The sequence below is a fragment of the Crotalus tigris genome, unplaced genomic scaffold (genome assembly GCF_016545835.1).
Source record: "Crotalus tigris isolate CLP2741 ecotype Arizona unplaced genomic scaffold, ASM1654583v1 scf7180000024337.5909745, whole genome shotgun sequence".
Taxonomy (NCBI): Eukaryota; Metazoa; Chordata; class Lepidosauria; order Squamata; family Viperidae; genus Crotalus; species Crotalus tigris.
Window position 1 is genome coordinate 143,078 of NW_024100507.1, and position 25,380 is coordinate 168,457.

Below are 25,380 nucleotides of genomic sequence, written 5' to 3' on the forward strand. Positions count from 1 at the left end.
GTTTGGTCTGAAAAACTGACTTATGACTGTTTTTCACACTTATGACCGTGGCAGCATCCTGATGATCAAAATTCGGATACTTGGCAACTGGCATATATTTATGACAGTTGCAGTGTCCTTCTGACAAGCAAAGTCAATGGGGAAGCCAGATTCACTTCAGAACCATGTTAGTAACTTAACAACTGCAATGATGCACTTTATCCACTGTGGCAAGAAAGTTGTAAAATGAGATAAAATTCCCTTAACTGTCTTGGTTAGCAACCAAAATTTTGTCTTCAACTTAAGACCACCTCTAGTCAATGATAAAATACATAGGGAGAATCAAATTAATTCCCCTCTAAGGGGCAGCCCCTGGCTAACCTGGGATCATCTTGAAAGGCTAAGTAGAGTCAAACCTGGTTACTACTCAGATGGGGGAAATACCAGAACTGTAGACGATCTCCACATAGAGTCATTTTTACCCCACAGTGATCTTGTTCATGAAAGTTTTTAAACCCTGGATCTTCCTACAGATCTTGGGCGGGATCCCAGTATAGGATCCTTCTCAGTTATAAGGCTTGTGGTTGTAGTCCTCACCCCATGCATGTTATTTTCTGGGTTGTATTTTTGAATTGTTTTGATGTTGTGACAGAATCGGCCAGTTTTATGTATTTACTAAATAAATTAGGCTAAGAGTCAAAAACATCCTGGGAAAAACCAGAGTGAGCCACTTTCATATTCCTGCCAAAGAAACTGCAAAGACGCAGCTAGGAAGTTACCAGGAAGCAACCCAATTTGGACAGATTTCGATAAAAAGTAATCAGCTTAAAACACCACCACCACACACACCCTGGCCACCTTTTAGGATGCCCTCACCAACAGCAATTCCCCGGCCAAAACTAAGTTGCATTAGAAAGCAATTATTTCTCTCTGATCACTATGCTGTTCTTTCTCAGTATGTATTCATAAATAATTATAATCAATTTAAATATCACAGAACTCCTAAAATATCTGGTTGGAAGAACATTTTGTTTCAGGTGTGGGGTCACTTTTTCAAATCCGTGGCCCATGAATTATGACGGCACAGAGGCGGCATCGCTGCAGGGGGCCAAGTGCAATAGGGACCCCAAAGCCCCCCTTTCCTTTTCAGAGAAGACCCAGGAGGGAGCGAGCAGGGGGTGGCACTCCGGACCCCGCCCTGCCTACCTCCAGCCGTCTTCGGCTCTGAGACCCCCGGGAAGGGCCGGAGAGACAATTCCGCTTTTGAATGGAGGAGGCCTCGGCTGGCCTGCTGACGTCGTGTCCGCCTATTGGACCGAGGGCGCTATGACATCACCGCTAGAGAAGCGGCTGGGGAGGGGAGGCCGGACCAATTTGATTTGTTTGAGCAGTTGAAAGCCGGAGGGGAAGGCGGGCGGGCTGGGCATGGAGCTGCGCGAACCGAGGGGCCCCTCAGCTGTCGCGCCGGCCACTAGAGAAGCGCCGCCTCGGTCTTCCTCCTCTGCAGGTAGAACGATTGGAGAGAGACGGGACGGGACTGACGGGCGGGCGGCATAGCGCGAGGCCGGGCGCCGGGGGGGGGCGTGTGCGGGAGAAGCATGGCGAGGCAGGTAGCTAGTCTTGGCGGCTGGGAACGACGGGGATTTTTTTTCGTCCGCCACCTCCGAGGCCGGCTTGGAGAAGGAAGGCAGGGAGAGCGGTCACTCGCTCGAGGGCTGACGACCCTTTCGCCCGCTACTCCTCTGGCTGCCTCGCGGGAATCCGGCGCGGAAGGCTGGGTCTGTTTCTTGCAGATTTATTCCGAACCTCCCATCCCTTTGAACCTGGCCTTCCTCCTCGGAGGGAGATGGAAGGCTAGGCTGGGGCTGAAGCAGAGGAGAAAGAGCGGGGGGGGGGGGAGGAGAAGAAGCCCGCAGCTAAGGACAAGGGGCTCGCCCGCCTCTCCCCGAGACCTCCCCATTCAGGAAACGCGGCGGGCAAATGTAAAAGCCGGCAGCGCCTGGGCTCTGTCTGCGGGCTGGCAGCGGGGCCACCTCGTCCTCTCGCCGGGAGTGTCTTGTCGGCGTCCCCTTGATGGCCCTTCCCCTCCCCCCGCACAGTTCCCAGGGAGGCAGAGAGAGGGGACGGACGGGGGGGCAGAGGGGAAGGGCGCCCGGATTCGCAGCGCTTTGTTTTGATTCAGGCTGGGCTGAGAAAAGCGGCGGCTGTTCTGCGTGCCGAGTTCGGGTCGCTTTTGCAAAAGCGTGGGAACCCTCCAGGTAGCGTTGGGCTCGTTTGTTTCGGGAAAGCGGCAGCTGTTCCATTGTCTCGAAGGGGGGGGGGGAAGAGAAAAGCAATAAATCGGAGCGTGTCTCTTTAAGATCCGGTGAATGGATGGAGGGGCTCGACTGCGGTTCGCCGGGTGCGTGTGTGTGGTATAAAGCCGAGAGCGAAGTGCGAGCCTCGGGGAGAGTTGCGGCGGGGCGCCCTTGAATCAATCCCTGGATTTGCCCAGGTGGAAATGCACTTGGGCGGGCGCGGGGGGCTCCCGGTATTTTTTAAGCGAAGGAGGAGCCCAACAGACGACAAGGGCCGGGTGGATCGCCGCGGGGGAAAGCCAAGAGCCGCTTTGCTGTCTGGCGGACGCCGTGTGTGGATCCAGGGGAAAGGAGATTGCTCCTTCCGGATGATAGCCGATGCCTTTGGAAAAGGAGGTCAGGTTTAAAAGGGACAAAAGAGCCTTGAGGAGGGCGCTGAATGAACTTGAGGGAAAGCTGTGGTCTGGTTCTGACATTGCCTGAGCTTTTTTTCTCCTGTCTTCCCCCCCCCCCCGTCTCCAGTAGAAACAGGCAGTATGCTGTGTGAAGGATTAACTGCAGCCCAAAGTTGGAAACGGGGGTAGCACGATCAGCGCTTTAGAACAGTGTTTCCCAAACTTGACAATTTTAAGGCATGAGGACTTCAACTCCCAGAATTCCACAGCCAGCAACGCTGGCTGTGGAATTCTTGGAGTTGAAGTCCACATGCCTTAAAATTGTCAAGTTTGGGAAACACTGCTTTAGAAAATCAACCAACCATTGAATCAACTATTCCTCTTAGAGCGGCACTTGAGAGATCGCTCTTCTCGTTTGCTTGTTTGCAATTTGCACCGCAACCCTTCCCCCCCCCCCCCGTTTATTTTTCTTTTTTTAACATGCTCGGATTGCAGCCCTCCGTGATTGTTTCAAGGTGCCTAGTGGCAGGGATTCTGCTCTTCCGGTCTACAGCTTTGAAATTCTGTTTCACGGTATGGAAATGCAGCTTCACAAAGAGCTCTGAACTGAAATTAAGGACAAAAGGAACGGCTGGGCTAGGGTTTCACTCCTCTTCCCTCTGCCTTGCTTAAATTTCAAGTTGCTTTGCCAAGTTCTCTGTGAGTGGCTCCGTTGTGCAGCTTTTCGATCCATCCCTGCGAGAAACAAGGATAAACTTGTCTCATTAACCAGGGCTCAAAGTTTTTGAGGCTGGTTCCAAGAGGATATTTCCTAGCTCTTAGAAACTAAGGCAGCCTGCTTAGTTTGCAAGGCACTATATGTGATCTATGCTAGAAAAGGGATGCTCTTTAAGTTGCGCTGGCAGAGTTTGACAAATATGTAAGCCAGTAATACCTGGATATGATGAATTATTTATCTGGGCTTCTTCAGGCATGTGCACACACATAGACAAGCCACACCTGTACAGTTTTCTGTGATCAGAGAGGATCACTAATGAATGGTTTAAATATTGGTGGGTTGCCTTGTCTCACTTTTCCAATGAACTTCATATTCTTGCTATCTAAATAGTTGTGAGTATGGAATGGGTAAAATGTTTTCAATGCCTGACAATTAAGAACTTAAATTAACTACATTGCATTTCCTCAAAGCTTTGCCGATATGTAGCCTGGGTACATGTATGCTTACACAGAAGTAAAGTCCACTGAGGTTTAAGTAATAGTATTCCCTGAAATGTGTGCCGCTTTCTGGAACTTTGGCTGAATTGCTTCCTTCCTTTGGCTGAATTGTTTTTGCTATCTGAAAACTTAGTTGCTTCTTGGAAGGAACAGAGCCATTAAAATTTTACAAAACTGCAACAAGCTTGTGAATTTTGAGAACTCTTCATGAGGGAAATTGCTTAGAGTGGGAGGAAGAACCATGACTGATTTTGGAGCCACATCTGAAAATTACCATATTTACCCAAAAGGAACAGGTTCCTAAATTTAGGATGTTCCCTTTATAAAAATGGAAGTTTGAAAAGAAAAACTCCTTTGTCTTTGCTGTGTAAATTATCTGGGAGAACAGAAGTAGTATTTTCTTTAGGTAAATACTGTAGATTTGTTTCACTGATGCTATTGTTTTCTAGAATTTAAGAAGTTAATATTTAGTAGGGTGTAATTACAATAGTTACAGTAGGTAGCAAGAGATCCTGATCTACAAATCTGGAACATTCATCTATGCTAATTCTGGCCTCTTCACTTGGAACTTGTAGCTCTAATAATTGTATTAAGTAGTTGGGAATAAAGTCTTCTTCACCAACAGAGGAAACTGGTCTTTCAACTTAAGTCATTTATACTTGTGAAGCTTTTTCTTTCCTCTAGCAATTTATGCTGGAAAGTGAACTTGGGCAGAAGTACGGCCTTTAAAGCAATTTAGATAATGGGTTTGAATCCCAAGATGTTTGTAGCTAGATCTTCCAGTAGGTAATAAGAATTCAAACAAATTGTTTAAAAGGAGCTTAGCTACCCCTCAGGGTGAAAAGCAATCTTGGAGACTGTCTGTGTGGCTTCTGTTCTAAGTGGTGGTTTTTGCACAGGTTACTGAAAATAGCTATGCAAAAATTATCCAGGTGAATAAGGACCTTGAACTGATGTTGATATCTAATTTTTTCCTGTGCATAGATCCTGGGGAACAATAGATTTGTTCACTCCCTTAAAAAAGTTATATTAAAAGAAACAGTCAATGACAGAACTAACACAACAGCAAATGTGTTAACTCAGTACATGCATCTGTGATTTGTAAATGTTTCTTAAACCATTGTATGAATTCATACAATATGGTAAAGTCATAACCATAGTTAGGTACTATAGCAGTGGTGGCGAACCTATGGCAAGGGTGCCAGAGGCGGCACTCAGAGCCCTCTCTATGGGCATGCGCGCCGTCGCCCCAGTCTTAGGCCTTCAGCTGGGTTTTATAAAACCTTTTCGCTTTAGGCCTCCGCTGCCGTGTGCAAAAAAAAAAGGTGCAATCAATCAGTCAATTTCAACTTCTCATGAAAAAAAAAGATCTTGCAAAGTTGGAATTGATTGATTGAACTTTTTAGTCCCACCCAGTCTGCCGTTACCACTGCAGCCACACCCACCCAATGGGCCACACCCACCCGGCACCCGACGATGCATAAGTGGGTTTGGGGTTGCAGTTTGGGCACTTGGTCTCTAAAAGGTTCGCCATCACTGCACTATAGTGATTAGATTCCAGATGCCAAGGTGAATCAACTTGCATTATGATGTAGTATGATAGGTGGATTCAGTATCTCTTACAAACACACATATATACTTTTTGTGTCTCTTTGATATAAATACAATAGTATTGTAAATCTTTAGACTGCTGTTAAAATGTGCCTACTGTTTGATGTAAGCATAGCTATGAATTGGATGTTTCTTACTGGCTGGTTTATACAGCATGCCATGCTAAACTGATTTGTGTGTCTTTAACTCAGTGTAGTACATAAATCCAGCCAACACTGTTTATAAACCAAGATACATATTTTAGTGTCTTGGGTGAAGCCAGTGACAGTTTGTTAAACCATTATTAAGCAAGCTACGACTCAGGGAGCCATGAACAGCCTCTATCTGGAATGACAAGACTTTCTAAAGTAGGAGTAAGGGAGGTGGGTGTACTCCTATCCTTTTGAAAGCAGTGGGATCTTTTCCCTCCTCACCCTGTTTTTCCAGCCCACTTGTGTGTCTTTTGATTAAAAAAAAAATGCTGTCTTTGATCAGGCCAACACTTTGCTGTTATGCATGGTATGAAAATAAATCTAACCCTGAATGAAGCTAATTTGGTTTGGACACCCTCAGCTCTGACTCCTTTTAAATAATTCCACCAAACCCAAACTTATTTTCATGACTGACTTTTGTCTGGGGTTGGCTGGCCAGGCAGCCTTTTTCTACAATTGAACTACTCTAGGAAAACTTGGTGAAGAGAAGGCTAAATTAAATACCGATGTTGGTTTATGCATGTGCATAATGAACAGTGAGCAGTTGCTCTCCAGGAGAGGTAATAAATCCTAGGTTGCTTTTGATGCTTTCATTTGAACTAGAGCTGTGAGTCCTGCTATAGTAGTAATGCTCTGGGGGTTGATCATTTTGAATGGGTCTGCTGACAGCAGCACTTTGCTGAGTAACACATCCTGTATTCATTACTGGTGTAATATCAGAATCATTTGAGTTGTTATCAAAAGTCAACAATTTCCCCTAATTGCTTGCCCTATCCAAGCTAAGCTGCCATCCTATTGATTTGAGAAGCTTTGACTGAGGCTCCTAAGTTCCTGCCAAAACCTGCCATAAGCCAGTTTTGGCGTCAATATACAGAAACAAACTCTGCAGGAAAGTTCTAATGACTCTTTATGCCTGGAACCAGATCTTGCACTGAAATAAAAGGTGAATTCTGAATGATTTTTTCAACTCTCAGTCTAATGTATATCCCAGGGATTTCCAGTGATCTCCTATCCAGACCTGCTGAGTTTTCTTGAGTTCACCCTAGGCCAGCAAGATGCTGCCACCCACTTGATCCTGTTCTGGTGCAGATACAACTATGGTAGAACAAAGGCATACAAATTGCTTTGGTATCTTTGCAAGAAATTAAACCCTGCATGGGCATATCCATAATGAAGCTGAAATCAACTTAGAAACATTAGAAGCTTTCCTTTTCTGGATCACAGTATAGAGGTTTTTGTTTAGATGGAATAGATTCACCAGATTCATTAATTCTACCTACCACTGAATTCTATCATAGAAAGCTAAAACTTAAGATTTGTGTCCTGATAAAATTTACAGGATTAACATCATTCATGGATTCTGTACTTGGATATTATAATGCTGACTGCAAGCACACTGCTGTGAATTTGGGTACTAGTTAGTGGGTTAAGGACAGTTCAGGTTTTATAATTAAATAAAGTGATGGAGAAAAAAGTGCATCTTTCAATGTTTTAAGACTAAACTTTTGTTCTGGTTTGAATAAACTCAGTTTGCTGCACTAGATGATTAGAAAAAATTATTTTTATTTTATACAAAGAAAACAATTGGGAGAGCAGGGATGGAAAAACTGGCATTTTAGGATTACAGCTCCTATAAGCCCCAGCCAATATGAATAGTGCTAGGTGAATTTTTAACTCCATACCATCTATAAGGTCTCCCTCCTAAACGCAAATTTACATCCTGGCAGTTTTTGAAGGTATTTTATTGTACTCTAGTGTATAACAATCAGAATATTTTAAAACTGCCTGGATGGAGAAGTCAGTAATAAATGAAGCCATGTCTTGCACTGTGGTGAGGTTTAATTGAATTCTGACTCTATTCATCCTCTATAAAGGGAAATCACTTTTCTTAGGAACCTTTAAAGTGGAACTAGTCTTTCTTATATCAATAGAGATGGAACTTAATTAAATAGTTTCAATATAATTAAAACATCTGTAGCCAATGAATTGGATCGTGGTTCTGCTGAACTACGGTATGACAAGAGGTGGCTAGTTTGGGTGCAGAGAAAGGGATCATTTTAACTTTCACTGCTTGGCAGCTTTTCCGCTTCATTCTCCCACTAACCCATCAGGAACTCAAATGTTTGTTTGCAGAGCTTGTCTCTTTGAAATTCTAGCCTCTAGTAGCACTCGATGTACCGTAGTTCTTGCTGCAATCTTCATTTCAGCTCCTCATGAAGAGGTATTTCACACCTACTATTCTGGTCCTCTGTTCTTTTCTGTCTTCTGAACAGGATTCCTTAGGACAAACTAGTTTAAATTTAGTGTTGGAAAATGGGTGTAACTAGTCCAGGTATTTTTTTTTTTCAACCAGTCCAGCAAGAATTCTGATCAAAGGGTAGATTTCATGATCAAAGCCTTAACCTACGAATTAAAGAAATATTGGAGTTTGAAAAGAGAAGAATGTACAGTAGTAAAATCTCTATCAATAGAAATAAATTCATTGGCTCACTTAGAACCAAGCTAGGTATTAACAATCCTGCCATTAGCTAAAAGCTACTCCTACTTAAATTATGGGTGCCAAAGAGAAAAGGGAGGCCTATTATAAGAATATTCTGGAATTGGCAGCATACGTTAAAAGAGACAACAGAAAGGACATCATTGTCCACTCTGTCTGCTGTTTTTAGAGGACTATTTGAAGGGTTGTGGCCAGATAAGGTTTAATCTGCGTTCTGCTAACTGATCAAAGCTCAGCTCTTATAACCTTTTCATCCCACAGACTGCTGCCTTGTGATCCAACGTGTTCCACCCAGGGCCTTCTGGGCCCAATTCCAGTGCTAGTCATGCATTCAGTTGCTGGACTACAGCAAATGTGCAGCAAAGTTAATTTTTGATTGAAAAAATCTGGCCTAAGAGGAGGTAAACCCATCCCTAAGGTTGTTTACTTAAACAGCAAAGATTACACAGATATGCTTTCTTGTGAATAGGATGAGACACATGTACCTATGATTGAAAATCTACTTCTATTGATAGATTGATTTATATCTCATCTTTATATTTCTTTTATAAATAACTCAAAGCGGTGAGCATACCTAATACTCCTTCCTCCTATTTTCCTTACAGCAACCACCCTGTGAAATGGGTTGGGCTGTGAAGAGAGTGACTTGCCCAGATCACCCATCTTGCTTTCGTACCTAAGATGGGGCTAGAACTCACAGGCTCTTGGTTTCTAGACGAGCACCTTAACCATTGTGGGAGGGGATGAGATTAATAGTCCCATTGCTGTTTCCTTGCAATTACACATCTGGTTGCCTTTTTTTGTGGGGGGGGGAGGGACCCAGTCTGCATCATTTCCCAGAAGTCAAGAGGAGAAGCTGCACACAGGTTAATATTCCTCCTTGCAGGTCAGTAGGAAACAGCTGTCAGGAAAATCCAGGCATCATGGTGAGCCTCTCAGCTTAAGACACAGAGCTTAGTGGTTTCCTGATGACACGGTGTTCCTTGTGATGCAGATGTAGTTTTGTGGTCCCCTTCTATGAGAGGAAACAGAAGAACTAGTACCTAGTGTAGTCATTCTAACTAAGAATTCTCTTTATTCCAAGAAAGTTTAAAGTGAGGGGGAAATCCGGTACCCGGGCTTCTCTTAAGAAAAAAAATATATGCTCTTCATTTATGTGAATAAACATAGAGGGTTGCTCTTCTCTTCCAGGATCTCTTTATTTTGTAGAGGATGTGATTTCCTGCAGAGACAAATCTTGGGACACTGAACATGAATTTGTTGGTCACGATAGGGAGAATAATGCTGCAGTTTTCATGAATGTGAATATATAGCATAATGAAGGTGATAAAGTTTTATTCCAATGATAGGATAGGATAGGATAGGATAGGGTAGGATAGGATAGGATAGGATAGAATAGAATAGAATAGAATAGAATAGAATAGAATAGAATAGAATAGAATAGAATAGAATAGAATAGAATAGAACCTTGGAGGAGAACCTATACTGTTTCAGACAAGTGACTCTCCACTCTCTTATTTAAAATCTCCAGTGATGAAGCACCCACAACATCTGAAGGCAAGCTCTTCCACTGGTTGTCTTCACTGTTGGGAAGTTTCTCCTTAATTCCAGGTTGCTTCTCTCTTTGGTCAGCTTCCAATCATTGTTTCTTGTCCTGCCCTCTGGTGCTTTGGAGAATAGTTTGACCCCCTTTGTGGCAGCCCCTCAAGTACTGGAATACTACTATCATGTCACCCCTATTTCTTCTTTTCTTTAGAGTAGCCAGACCCAAGTTCTGCAGCCGTTCTTCATATGTTTTAGTCTCCAAACCTTTGATCATTTTAGTTGCTCTTTTCTGAACTTTTCCAAAGTTTCAACATCTTTTTTGTTATGTGACCAAAACTGGGTGCAGTATTTCAGGTGTGGTCTTACTAAGGTTTTATAAAGTGGTACTAATACTTTGTGTGATTTTGATTCTATGCTTCTGTTTATACAACCCAGGATTGTATTAGCTTTTTGGGCTGCTACTGCATACTGCTGGCTCATAGTCAAGTGATTGTCCACTAGGACTCCAAGATCCCTCTCACAGTTACTGTTTTTGAGCCAGGTCTCGGCTAATCTGTACTTGTATCTTTGGGTTTTCCTGCCTAAATGTAAAACTTTGCTTTTCTCCACATTAAAATTCATTTTGTTGGATAAGGCCCATTGTTCAAGTTTGTCAAGGTCTTTTTGGATCCTGAGCTTGTCTTCTGGGGTGTTGGCTATTCCTGCCAGTTCCTCAATTAATTTTAAACAGGACTGCTAAAGATGGAGCCACATTTTGTATGCCAAGTGAGTACGCATGTACCTCCCAGCCTCAGACCCTCAACATGAGTCAGTAATGTAGGAATGCTCTCTGGCCAAATGTGACCGTTGCCAGGATTCCCTGACAGCTTGTTCATTGCCATGGCTCAGATGTTTATTTTGGCTACAAGTGGATCTTTGTTTGTAATGAGCAATTCAATGTCTAAACATGGCTCCTTCCAAAGTGGTTTGATAGTACACTAAAAGAATAATTTAGCAATTAAGAATGAAGGAATAAAGAAATTGCTGTTTCAGTGTAATTGAAAAAGTGAGGGTGTGAAGTATTCAGTTCCAATAGCATATTCTGATATAATCACTGCTGAGAGCTAGACAAAATCCGTGTTTTGACTGTCTATCTAGCAACACAAGGATCATCTTGTTTTCTGTAAAGTGATTTCTTTGGAAGCAATTTTTGCTAATCCTGTTGGATTGTTTGAGCAAATTTCATACTTGAATCCCCTCTAGCCATTTGAACAAATCAAATACTCAGTGTGCATTGTCTAATTGATCTACTGAAATTATCTCAAATAGCTTGGCATTCAAAGAAGCTTTTTCCTATGTTTAGGATAGGACTAGACCAGAGGTCCCCAACCTTTTGGGCACCAGGGACTAGTTCCGTGGAGAGAAGTTTTTCCGCGGACTGGAGGGGGTGTGTCCAGTTAAAAGTTCCAGACATAAGAGCAGAAAGATTTTCTGAGCTTAATTTTCTGCCCAGCTCTCCTCCAAGGAACAACATGCTTATCATAGGATTCTGGTCATCGTACCTCAGAAAGGCATTGTATGTAATGAGGAAGGAGGAGAAATAAAAAATAGGCAAGGGGAACAAGGTTTTGAGAGGGAAAAAAAGTAATAATGAATGCAAGTTGTAGAGAAACGGGACAGAGAGTTACTTTATTTTTCATTATGCTGTAACACAGGGTCATGCATGAAGTTGATGGGTAAGTGATATAGGACAAACAAAAGGAAACAAGTCGTATGCTGCATCTTTGTGCTGTGGACACACTGTCAAAGATACAGTGAGGGTCACCAACTTTGAAAAAGGACTGAACAAGTCCCTGGCTGACAGGGCCACATTTGGATTGCATGAGAGAGTGAAAGAGAGGAAATCAGCTGGAGAGTGGGTTCCCATGCTCACATTCTTGTGAGCTTCCCAGGGCCCATCTGATTGCCACTGTGGGAAACAGGATATTGAGCTCAAAGGGCCTCTGATATTGTGGTAGTGTACTTCGGTTCCCAAGTTAATTTTCAGGCAGTAGCAGAGCTCCATATTTTAAGCTGTTTTCACTCATGCGTGGACAATATTTTTTCAATCCAAGCTTCTGTAAAATAAAACAGCATATATCAAAAGATCTGCTGCAATCTTCAGATAGGCTATACAGGCAGTCCTCGACTTACAACAGTTCGTGATGGTACTGGAAAAATTGACTTATGACCATTTTTCCAACTTACGACCATTACAGCATCCCCAAAATCATGGGATCAAAATTCAAACGCTTGGCAACCGACTCATATTTATGACTCTTGCAGTGTCGCGGGGGTCACCTTTTGCGACCTTCTGACGAGGAAAGTCCATGGGGAAGCCAGATTCACTTAACAACCGTGCTACTACCTTAACAACCACAGTGATTCACTTAGCGACTGTGGCAAGAAAGGTTGCAAAATGGGGCAAGATTTAAGTATCTCACTTAGCAACATAAATTTGGGGCTCAATTGTGGTCGTACGTTGAGGACCACCTGTATTAGGATGTTACCTTGAAGCAAGGGGCAGGTTCTATATTCCTGTCCTACTGGTGACTCTTCATTATGTACTGTAAAAACTGACATCTACGGAATCACAATTCCAGCATTGCCTTTCTTAAGGCTCTCAGATCATAGGATTTCTTATACACTCTATCCCGCTCCTTTCCTCCATCGTGCCAAGGGTGCTGAGTGAATATTCAAATGCAATCAAGGCTTATTTTCCCTTTCTGGGAGAGATTACAGGGCTAGCTAGCATAATTTTTGCTTTGAGTAACTTGATCCTCTGTGGTCGAAATCTTCATGGCAGTTCAGATGTTTCAGGAACAGGTAGGGGTTGGAAAGACTTAACCCTAAAAACCAAAAGGAAGAAAAGGAAGCCCTAAATGCCAAAGAAGAAAATCAGGTCTCAGGCATTATGGAAATGGATCTTTCAGGGGCACTTTAAAAAAACCAACATAAAGAGATGGAAAAGTATAGTAAACTCTTATTAAACAAGCTAAAACCTCGCTTTCTTTTGCCTGTCTTTGTGCCTTGGACTCCTGATGACTACCTGGATAGGTCCCTGCAGTTTCCCTGGCAGGATTTCAGAGATGCCTTAAAAATGGTCTGCTTCCTAGGGCTGAGAGAGAGTAACTAGCCCAAGGATACTGAACTGGCTTTGTGCTTAAGGTGAGACTAGAACTCATGGTCCCCCAGTTTCTAGCCTGGTGCCTCAAATACTATACCAAACAGGCTCTCCTGCTTCCCATTACAATAACTTAAAAATATTGTTGTGATCATTTTATCATAGTTATCAAAAGCTTTATGTAAGTATTACGCATGTATCCTGCTTGTTTTTTTTCCATCATCATATATAAGTCACATGGATTCCAAAAAGTAATTATATGTATTCCTATTATCAAGAATAGCAGAATATTTTAAACCATTTACTGATCAATTACAGCCACTTAAAAAATTGTGTCACTTGTACAGTGGAGCACCAAAGCTGGTAAAACACACTTTTATGTCTTATCTTAAATATGAATCAGAAAGGACTTTTGGTCTCAGTTATACCAATAAAAAAACTACTTATTGATTAGTGATAAAACCCTTATTGGAAAGGCATGAATTCATCGTCTCAAAACAATATTCCTGAATTGGATAACAACCTTGAGCTTCTCCTCTATATAGTGTAGTTTTCCCCAACCTGCTCCTTGCCATATGTGCTGGACTTCCAGAATCATCAGTGCCTGAGGATTTGTGGATTTGTAATCCAAGACATCTGGCAAGGGCTGAGTTGAGGAAGGCTAATATGGTAAATGCCTCAGCTACTTGTGAATTGATGCATATGTGTTGCATGACCCAGTGATTTGACTTGCTCTATATCTAGATTTACTGTATGTCATTAGGGGATTCTGTTTTGAAGAATCACCTGAGGTTGAATGAGGAAATGCTGCCTCAGCAGAAGGCCTAGACCAGTGGTTCTCAACCTGTGGGTCGGGACTCCATTTGGGGTCGAACGACCATTTCACGGGGGTCGCCAAACAACGCAGTCTGCCATTTTTTCCCCCTTTTCCTTAGCTGTGCCACTCCCTTTTATTCTATTGGCTTTTGAAAGCCAATAGAATAGACTCTCTTGAATAGAGTCTAATTCTATTGGCTTTCAAAAGCCAATAGGAATTGTCCAGGCTGTCTCTGCCCTACTGAGCCCGCCAAAAGTCCCATTCTGCAAATGGTGCTGCACCAGTTGAGTAGTCCTCGACTTACGACCGGTGGAGTAGTCCTCGACTTACGACCGGTTGGGGGTCGCAGCATTAAAAAGGTTGAGAACCACTGGCCTAGACAGTCTGTCCTTTCTATAGCTATCTGTCTCCTGTGCCAATTCACTTTTAAAGGGCAGATTATATTGGTGAGTGTGAATGCGCTGGATCCATTCCAACCTGATATGTATGCATATTCTGTGCCTTTATTGATTTTTAATGGGGAAGAGTAAAGCTACTGCAGGCCATTAAAAAGCTCCATTTGGCTTCTCCTGAGTCCATGTCTAAGAAAGCAATCAATTCCGAGAAATATCTCTCAACCTTGCATACAGAGGCTACACCCACTATTACTCCCTGCCTCTGCATTGGAAAAACTCAATTACGTCATGTTTTAGCTGGCCAGCAGAAAGATCTGCAGTGAAAACCAAATGGCGGTAATAAAAATGGCTTGCCAGCTTTCATGATGAGAGCTGGTCGGTTGGAGTGGTTTCTAATTAATGAGAATCAGTATAGATAATAGAAATAAGCAAATACACATAGTCCTCGACTTTTGGGACCAGAATTTCCATCACTGAGCAATGTGGTCATAAAGCCCGACATATGACCACATTGCTTAGTATCGGCACTCCCCATTGACATAAAAATTATGGGTGGTTAAGCAAACACATACACCAAACCAGGTCATTCTGGCTTAGTCCTTCCCAGCCCCTAGCCTGGGTAAGGTAAGGAAGTGCCTCGGCTTCAGCTCCCCCTACCCACCTTTCTCTCTTCCATCTCTGCTCTTTTGGCTGTCTTGCACCTTGCCTTGAGGGGCAGCAAGTAGCCTCAGAAATGCATGGCTCCGAAGCTGCTTGCCACACTACAGCTCAAGGGCTTCTTGGCATGCTAGGGCTGCAAGAAGCCGCAATTGCTCTGGAAGCCTGAGCCACCCCATCTGCGTGGCAGAAAGCCCCAGCTGTTCCAGGAAACCTCAGCTAACAGCCTGGTCTCAGCCATTGTACCCTCGCCACCCTGCACTCCGAAGCCCCTGTGTCCTGTGCTCTGTCGCTCCCAACTGACCTCTGTCTTCTTGCTGCTACTCTTGACAAGGCTTGCCCCTTTGCAAGACAGCTGTGAGTGTACAAGGCCATCTGCCCCAGTCTCCTTCCCAGTAAACCTTGGGAAGAAGGCCTCATGCGGCCAGCAGCTGCCTTCCAGAAGGGCCAGGCCAAGCCAGGCATGCTTGGCCAGCAGCAGAAGCAAGAAGATGGCAGAGGTCAGCTAAGGGGGCAGGGGCTGCAAATGCAGAGGGTGAATGGAAGTTGAAGTGCCCCTGAGGTTATAAATACAGATAGGCTGCCGGCACAAATTTTGATTATGTGATGGGTGGGTGGGTCACTGCAATGGCCATAACTTTGGGGACTGGTCATAAGTTGCTTCAGCACCATGTAATTATGAACAGTCATTGAATAAATGGTCATAAGTCGAGGACTAACCATCCCAATGACAGTCGATCCTTCTTCCAAAATAGGACCAGAGACTGACAGCTACTTTGGAAGAAGAAAAGGCTGTTGTGTTCTTTTTGACTCATCCTTCCTAGTGACTATTTGGTTCAAAATTCATAAGGAGTAGCAGGGTTCCAATTGTATTTTTGGGCGAAGACAGAATTTCTATTACAGAAAGCCAGGAAATGTATGCAAAAGCACCACTGACCAGATAAATCAATGCCTCTCTCCTAGTTAACTTGCACCAACCCTGCTTCTTTAAGAAGGCCATCATAATAGATACCAGGATTACAAGTCCTTGGAGGGCAGAATTCCTTATAATTTCGCAGCATAGCTTCTCTGATGAGTTAAGATGGCACTGAACGTGACAATAGTGGACTGAAATTGTAAAAATCTCATTGGTTTTCAGTATATTTTTCTTTGCAGCATCCCAGCATTCCTGGTGTTTTCACTGCTATGTTAACTGGAACAAAAATGCCATTGTTGAAACATGAATAGTAGAAATTGTTCAGCTAGGTAAGCTGGTCAAGCAAAGGAACATTTTTTTCTCCAATGGCTCATCTAATACTGCCCAGTGATGTGTGACCAAGCATGGTCAATAAATCAGAGGCTAATCAAACTACTTTAGAGACATGATGGGAACAAGAATAAGTTGAAAACTGTCTCCTAAATATTAGAAAGCATTTTTCATAGCAAGACTGGGGATATGACTAAAACCAAAAAATTGGTTCCTTTAGCTTAGTAAATCAGTGACAGAGAACTTGAATCCTTCCCCCTATGTGGTCTTAAGAATATTATGAACTTAGTTATATACGTATATATTCTGATGTGTGGAGACTGTCAGGGATTTGCATCAGTACTGTAAAGTTACATTCTGGAACCTCCATACACTAAGCAAACAACACAGACTAGGATGTTCCATGTCTAAATGTTGCTTACTTTGCATGATTTATTCTGCCTGTCACAAAAGGACAGATCTTTCTCAAGCTCTGTTCCCAAATGATGGGGAAAGCCTGTCCCATTGCCAGGCCTAATTTGTGAGGCCTTGCCAAGTATTAGACTTTTATTGAATAAGCCCAGCCCTCTTTCTATAACAGGTAGAAGCTTGGGTTTTACGTGAAGCCACAGCACAAAGTATGTTCAAGAAGCTGAGTCCCCCATTTGCAATGAGGACAGTACACGTATGACAGTTCACTTTGCAGAGGTTGTCCATCCCACTCTGCAACTTCTTAACAGCACTTGCTTTTCTCAGCTGAATTTCAGTCTTTCTGAACTGTAAGTTTACTTTCATGCCTATTCTGTTTTGAATTTCTCTTCTCCCAGGATCACAGCAGGTGGCATTCCTAGGTAAACTTGGTCGATCTTGGAAAAATTAAATACCTTTGGTTAAATCTAGCTAGTATTTAGATGGAAGGCTGGATTGGGAAATTTAAAAAAAAAATCTTAAAAGGAAGCAATGATGCACTACATCTATACTATTGTTAAGATGACTGCATGTCTTAAGATGTTGAGTTCCACTCAAGACGCTTTACTTTTAACCTTCCCCTTTTATTTTCTGCCTTTTATGTCCAATTCTCTGCAGTTTTCTTGGCAAGAGTTTTGAGACTGCCTCTTTCCTGGGGCCAAGAAAAAGTAACTGGCCCAAAGTCACCCAGCTGGTTTTATATCCAAAGCAGGACTAGAACTCACTTTCTCCTAGTTTCTAACGTAATGCCTTAGTCACTGTACCAAACTGGCACTTCCCTTAAGGCAATATAAATTTTAAATGGTTTTGTGATTTTAATGGAAATGAAAACATGTTTTGATTTCCATTCTTCTCCACTGGCATACCTTTACTAAGTCTCAGATCATAAAAGCAGTGCATTCAGATTCTGAAGCTGGCACATTACATTAATCATTACAATGGGACTGAACTAGTGACTTTTGCTCTCAAGCTTTCTTAAGAGGACAGAAACCTCTGAACGGTTCAGAGTAATTAGCGGATTCCAGGGTACCATTGCATGCTCTTCAGTGCTGCTCCTAAAATAAGGTGGGGCATGCTCATGTAGTACATGCAGTCATGTCATGTCCCCATGGCCAACTTGACAAAATGACAACCATAGGCAGGCTAAATCACTTAGGAGGGAATGACAGTATATTTGCCTCAGATGTGGGATGCTTGCTTATTGTGTGTGGCGCTTTCAGAGTAGACTACCTGATCAAAACAAGGATTAAGCAGGATTTACTTCTAACAGGGAGGTTCTCTATACATGAGTGATCTTACTTGTATTCTCACACAATTTGGCTAACCCATTTCAGGCATCCTGAAAAAGATGTGATCTCACTTAAATCTGGTTCTGGCTACAACAAAGTAGGTTTTATTTAAAAGATTTGCATAAGTGTCCTTACGTATCAACTGCAACTGAGAAAGGCAATTATGTCGCTAAGCAATGCGATTGTAAAGTAAAACACCACACGACTGATATGAAAACCCATTTTACAACATCAGTTCCACTTGTGGTTGTGAAGCAAATCACCTACGTTTGTTAAGCATAATATCATGTGACCTTGCTACTTCCTGCCAGCTTCCCCATTGACTTTCCTCCTCCGGAAGCTGGCTATGAAAATTGCAAATGATGATCATGTGACTATAGGACACTATGACAGCTGCAGGTTTGAGAACTGGTCATAAATGTTCAGTTCCATTGTATTTTCAAATGGTCACAGAACAAATAGTAAGCGAAGATGGGTGGCTCACAACAACAATAAAGTTACAAAACAATTAAAAAGTGATTTTTAAAAAAGGTGCCTCGTCCATCTTCCTGGGATGCCCCCAACAAGCCATCCACAGGTTCCTATCTCACTCTATCCCAATGCTGGAGGAAGAGCCAAGTCTGTAAGGCTTCCAGAAGTTTATGCGTGTGGAGGTCCTATCCAGATCCTGGGTAGGGCAACTACGGAAAAGGCATGCTCCATATTGCAGTTAAAGGGCAATATTTAATCTGGGAAGAAGGGCCTGTGGAACATAGTTCTGAGTAGACTGGTAACACTGCTATTAATAAGCACAATGGAAGATAATGGTCATTCTTTGGTTAATTTTATTGCTGGATGTCGGTTTCAGACACTGATTATTTGACTTATTATGGAATGTGCTTTTTGTAATGTCTTGCTGTACTTCATTCTCCCTGCCTTCTGAAATGAGGAAACTAAAAGAGAGGCATAATGTTGTTTACAAATCACCTAGTTTAGGGATTGACTTTTTTTTTTATTTGCACACTTATTTTTAAGTCACGGTTCTTTTTTCAAATTAATTTATTCCCCAAATACTAAGCTGCATCGGAGCATTATTATCTGCTTATGGTTCCAACCATTTTTTAAAAACAAGATTGTTTCTTATCAGTTGCACTGCCCATAATTGATGCTATGCATAAACTGCTTCAGTGGAACTGAAGATACTTCCTACAAGTCCAGTGAAGGTTTGATCCACTACTAATAGTTTGCTATTAACCAATGGAATTGGATTGAGGGATAGGATAATTTTTCCACCAATTATATATGCTTTTTCTTGTTTGATGCAAATCTATATTTGCTGCCAGCAACATTTCTGTTCTGGACATTGTTGTTTTAGTGGAAAACCATCTTTTTTAAAAGACTGACAGACTGATTGAATGGGAAAAGTACATCTTTAAAAAAAACTATAAAAATCTTAAACATTGAAGCAGTTTTAAGAAGTCTGTATGTAGAATATTGAAGTTTTTCATGCAGTCTTAAGCCATCCTAAGAGAGTTTACATAATAAAAAAATATAAGCAGCACTGGGCATGGTATGTGGAGAAAATATTACCATAAACAATGTCGCTGGCATTATCCAATAGGAGCCCATGTTACCTAACTGATACATATCTGTGGCAAGGTCAGGCCTATTAAAATATCTGTAAAACCAGTTTATCCACAGAGCAAGGCAGAAGCAAAATCTCTGAAAAAAAGCAATATTTTGAATTTAACTATTTATGGCTAAAAAGTACTGACAAAATAGTTGATCTTGGTAGCAGCCAAATCTTGAGTAAGATTACCTTTTAGACACACAAATTGGAGAAATACTAATCCGTGAGACAAATTTTCTGTTTCAGGGGAACTTAGATACCAAAAATGGAGAGAGTTTCACAAATGAATGAACAGATGTGTACATTAGAGAGAAAAGAATAGAAAAGAATAGTCTTAAGGATTCTTCAGTTCTCTTGTGTGCATAACCAACAGCTCTCCTTTCGTGGAACTGGTGGGCCTTCTGTATTTGCTCTCAGCCTGTAAATCCTACTTCCAAGCAAATAAGAAATTTCTGCAAGGGAGGGAGGGTGGCAAATTAGTGTTTAATGTCCATGTTTAATCATGATTACATACAGTCTTCATGGCCACTGAGATTTTAAGTTACAGTCCTGTAGTCTTGTTCACATTGTAAAGCATAATCAGCCAGGGCCCTTTTTTAAGAGAGGAATTTCTGAAAACAATTTCTTCGTCCCTTGTACAGGTAGTCCTCAACTACAACGATTCGTTTACTGACTGACTGATGTTACAACAGCACTAAAAAAGTAACTTACGACCCATTTTTCACACAACCATTGCAGCATCATGTGATCAAAATTCAGACGCTTTGCAATTGGCGTGTATTTATGACGGTTGCAGTGTCCCGGGTCATGTGATCCCCTTTTGCAACCTTTTGACAAGCAAACTCTAGGAGGCAGTCTGATTCACTTAAGAGTTGTGTTACTAACTTAATAACTGCAGTTGATTTACTTAACAACTGTGGCAAGAAAGGTCATAAAATGGGGCCAAACTCACTTAAATTTCGGGCTCAGTTGTGGCCGTAGGTTGAGGACTACCTCAACAGTGGCCTTGTAAGAATGTTCAGCTGTCAATCTTTCAAAATATTCTTGCCAATGATAAAAGTGAAAAGTTAGAGAGGACTGAGGAATTGCTTCTCATAGAGTTACAAAAATGAAATTGGCATTTCCTTTCTTCAGCTGTGTTGTAACATTTTTCTCTTTTTTAAAGTTTTAGGCTTGGAATATTAGACGGCCAGAAGAGGTTTGAGGACTCCCTGAGGAACTACAGAAATATACTTTGATCTACGTGCAATCCAAGTTCACACATCTAACAAAAATGCCTATATTGAAGCAGCTGGTGACAAACTCTGCTAATCCTAAACGCCGGTCTCGGGCTGATTTGACAACTGAGATGATCAGCGCTCCTCTTGGTGATTTCCGTCACACCATGCATGTGGGCCGGGCTGGGGATGCCTTTGGAGATACCTCCTTCCTCACTAGCAAGGGTGGGGAGGGAGAGCAGGAAGCTACGGAGGAGACCAGCTCCTTCTCCAAACCTGGCCTGCTCTCACGGAGGTTTCGCAGCAGCAAGCGGTCTCATTCTGTGACGCGTGGTGACCGGCGGGATATGCTGGGCTCTCTGAGGGATTCAGCTATTTTTGTGAAGAATGCAGTATCCCTACCCCAACTCACCGAGAAGGAAGTAGACAAGAGTGGTGGGAAGCAGCTACCCAAGAGCCTCTCCTCCAGTCCTGTGAAGAAAACCCCTGAGGAGAACATCCTTCAAGAGAAACACACAAATGGTGCTGGTGAAGTCATCAACTCCAAGCCCCACAGTCCTGGCTCGGAAGAGCGTGATTTTGGGGATGTGACTGATTTGCCTTTAGTCATCCCCAAGGACAGCTACGGCATGAAGCATGCTGAGTCCATTCTTTCTTTCCATATTGATCTGGGGCCTTCCATGTTAGGGGACGTCTTGGGCATTATGGATAAGGACTTGTGGGAACAAGAAGATTCTGGTTACCATGGAGCAGAGGACTCCCAAAGGGAAGTTGGCTCCATAGAGACATCAGCAGCCCAGTGGTTTAGCCACGAAAGCAAACTTGTCCTGGATTCTGTGATTCAAAATGATGGCCACAGAGTGGTCACTTACAGTCCTGGATCGGCTCGCAGCATCACCAGTCGTACGACCATAGACAGCAGTTCAGTATCCAGCTGCGTGTCCATGGGGGAGGAACAGCGAAGCGTAGCCACTAAAGGACCCAGCCACAGCCTTCCAGGTGATGGGAGGCACAACCTTGTGAAACAGCCAGAGAAGGAGTTCTCCTTCATGGATGAGGAAGATGAAGAGATAAGAGTATAAAAAGCCGTATACTCCCTTTGAGTTGAAGGAGAAAATGCAATTAAATCTGGAATAAACAGCATGATACGAAGAAAAAAAAAGTTTTAAATGCTTTCACCAGCCTTCTTAGGCTGCAGATTTCATCATGATTACTTTCTTAAATAGGCTGCTGGAAAAAGTTTTTTTCTTTCTTTCCCCATTTGGGTGTATCGCAAGGGTCAAGTTGGAAATCACATATAAATGGTGTTCTGTCCTTTTAAAATAATTGATTCCTAAGTTCATAGGGATGCCTAAAGTAGATGTTTGAAGATATTTGGAAAAATGTTTTCAGGCACAAATCTGGCATATTCAAACTTCTTTTGAAAAGGATAGCTCTTGGTTTTAACTTATCTACTTGCCTGTTTAAAGCAATACAGAGCTGAATATTAGGACAAAGCTCAAAAGCACTAGTTTCCCTATTAATATGTAAATATATTTTTATTTGTTTTCCTTTACCTTTGTACTAGTGCTTTTAAGATTTTTTTTCTTTGTATTTCCAAGGAGAATTCCTTTCTTGACCTTGCAATAGTATACAGATTGTTATATGTTTTTAGAAAGGAAAAAAAAAATAGGAGTTTGAAATAACTAGATCTTTCAAATCTACATATTTGGATGCCAATGATGTTCTCGTTTGGGCAGACCTCTGGTAGCATTTACCACCAATGGAAATCTCATTATATTTCTTTTTAAAAATCATACGACAGAACTCTTTGGAAAGCAGATTGAGAAGAATTACACCTCTTATGTCTGCCATCTACAGCAGGACCTTCTCTTAGTTCTTGAGGGAACCAGAGATGGAAAGAATAAAAATGTTAACCTAGCTTGAAACAGACTTCCCCATTTCTAAAATTTTGTTACCATTCAGTGACCACGTGGCTCTTTCTACGGTAGGAAAACACTCTCGGAGATGCTGAGAGAAAAATATCCAACAAGGTTGGTCAGCCTGGCTACCCATTACTAAACAAAAGGTTAATTTATTTTCCTCTTCAGGATTTTCCTCTGGGTAAGCAGATGGGATGTCCTAAGAACTGTCTATGTCATTTGATCAACCCGCGAGGGACGGGGACAGAGAGACAATTGGGTGAATGCTACTGACTTGCATGTGTTCAGATGTAAATGTTAAGTCCCCCAAGTAACCTAACCAGATAGGGCTTCATTCTTTCTTAGTTTTTATTTCTTTAGAATGTATCAGCAGAGCTGACTGAAGCACAAAGAGCTTGGCATTTGTCATTCCAGGAACAATGGAGAAGGGCAGTGCTGAGTTCCTTCCCTTTGAAACTGTTTTCAGTTAACTACCTTCCCGGCATCTTTAGGAGGTGCTCCTAACATTCCTGTCTCAAAGATGGATTTTATTTGGGGTTGGCGGGTGGGGGTATTTTTCTTTGTTGGCCTTTATATTTTGCTGGTCATTAAACACTAAATTGCTTTTTTTTTAGATTTATATATATATATACGTTATGTATTAGATGGGCCCAGTCCTTTTGGAGAAGGAGTATTCCTTGGCTGTGACTTGTGTATGTACATGGTATTTGTTCCATGCATCTGCTGGAGGATTTTTTTAAAAAAAAAAAAAAACCAGAAGTGTTCGTTTTCAAATACAAGGAAATTAAACTATAGTGAGGAAAACAATTGTTTTAAAATGTGGACTTTTTGTGTGCTTAGGAGTAAAGGATTGAAATCAGACAGCAATCAGATGATTCAATATTCTCATTATATAAAGTTGGCTAGTTAAAAACACCTGAATGACTCCGTCATTAGATAATCATAAGCTTCAAAGTACAGTGGTACATTTTCTGACCTTGCATCTTTGTGGAAAAAGAACAATTCTACCACTTAATCCTTTCCATACATTTCTCCAGAAATCTATGAAGCACATATTCTGAATTTGGATGACCAGATAGATAATTTAAATAGAACTTTCTTCCTTGGCCAAGTGGGCTAGGACTGAGAGGAACTAAAGCAGGGGACTTCAAACTTGGTCCTTTTATGACTTGAGGACTTCAACTCCCAGAATTCCTCAGCCAGTGTGCCTGGCTGAGAAATTCTGGGAGTTGAAGTCCACAAGTCATAAAAGGACCAAGTTTGAAGACCTCTGAACTAGAGGTTAAACAAAATCTGGAAGGGCACCCTGGTCTGTCATGTTAGCTTTTTCTTCTTTTCATATCCTTTTTACCTTGTTTATTTCATTCTGGTTGTAGTTGTTTACCAGCTTGATCAGAACCTTTGCTGTCCTGGATAACACCCCGGGGCAGCAAAAGCTTTGCTTCATTATATCACTTATATGAAATTTGACCTTGTGCTCATATTCTGCCTCCATTCAGCAATAGTTCACGGATGTGATTTTTTTCATAAACCCCATGCAGCATTGGCAGTTGGAGGGATGGGAATTGTAATCCAAAATATTGACTGGATATAAGATTCTAGCAATATTACACTGAGAAAGGTATATCCCTGTCTGGAATTTTGAATGGTTTGAATCACAATAGCTAATAAAACATTAGTTTCTTCTCTTTTGGAGGAATATATGGAAGCCCATAAGAACTGCCAAGTCAAATACAGGCTGATGACACTGAATAAAGATATACTATAGATATAATTTCTGCTATCTGATAATAGTTGCAATTTATAAAGCATTTGAACCTTGTAGTAAGTTCCTGTAACTCATTGGGAGACCATAAACTACATCTCTTCCAAAACTTCAAGGCAGTATAAATAAACAATAAAGCCCCCACACACACATTTGAAGTGATAATGTTACCTATTGGGGTAATGAAACATCTGCAAATAAACAAGCTTAGAGAGCACCAAGACCTCCACAATTAAACCTCGAGCTACAGATAATTCTCTTGTATTGAGCACCAAGAACTCCACAGTTCAACCTTGAACCTCTTGAATTGAGACCAACAGAATTTCAATATTCAGCTTGGTGAGCCACAATTCTGCCTATCTGCCTTGATCTAAGACCACAGTAAGCTGAAACATGAGAGACAATAGCTTTCTTTTGAGGAACAGCAACTTTTTATTGCTTCCAAGTTATTCTCTTTTTCCCTTTGTTCTGCAAAGGGTTCTGCTCAAAAAATTATCCTCTTTCTAACTACAGAGTTGTCCAAAGAATGACAGCTCCTCTCCACTAAATGGTATCAACATGTATAGATTCTTTATATTAAAACATGTTTTGTGTATACCAGCAGATGGCACTGGTTTATAAAACTATCTCATTCACCTGCAGCTGTTTCTACTCTAGCCCTGATCTTATCTGCCTGAAATGCAATCCTCCAATTCTTGTAACCTGCCTTAATCTATAAAGCCTCTCACAGTGCTAAAGGTGCAATACACAGAGGGAATGTGGGAGGTCCTGACTGACCCTGCTTTCTGTCCTCTAGGGGAAAGTCAAACCTGATCTCTGTTCCTCTTGACCAGGGGTGTCAAACTGCCAGCCCAAGGGGCCAGTTTCATCATACCGAAGCGGGGCCCACCCCATTGCCGGCAATGCAAAAAGAGCCTGATACGTTGCAACATGTCATATGATGTGGCGAGTTTGACACCCATGCTCTTGACACTTGAGTGACTAAGCCTGTTGTCATGGCAAAGCTAATAGGAGTTGGGTTTCAGTGATTGGAACCACAAAAAACATGGCTTGTCTCAAGCTTTCCTTGTGGTATGTTGGTTTACAGTGGCCTGAAATCTTTATGCAAACAAGTTTTGAATTGCTTCTAACTGAGTATAATGCA

The 25,380-nt window shown here is 42.0% G+C and overlaps 1 protein-coding gene across 3 annotated transcripts; it reads left to right on the plus strand.

Moving 5' to 3' along the window:
* Positions 1–1,252: 1,252 nt before the first annotated feature.
* CDC42EP4 (CDC42 effector protein 4) lies at positions 1,253–23,278 on the plus strand. 3 transcript variants are annotated; one of them, XM_039325407.1, is made up of 2 exons: positions 1,253–1,486; positions 20,498–23,278. In XM_039325407.1, exon 2 carries the CDS (start codon positions 20,606–20,608, stop codon positions 21,629–21,631), a length of 1,026 nt encoding a protein of 341 aa, XP_039181341.1. In that variant the 5' UTR covers positions 1,253–1,486; positions 20,498–20,605; the 3' UTR covers positions 21,632–23,278. The 3 variants fall into 3 exon arrangements, with proteins under 3 accessions (XP_039181341.1, XP_039181342.1, XP_039181344.1); XM_039325408.1 differs by lacking the exon at positions 1,253–1,486 and adding an exon at positions 1,939–2,237; XM_039325410.1 differs by lacking the exon at positions 1,253–1,486 and adding an exon at positions 2,573–2,672.
* The last annotated feature ends 2,102 nt before the right edge of the window (positions 23,279–25,380 follow it).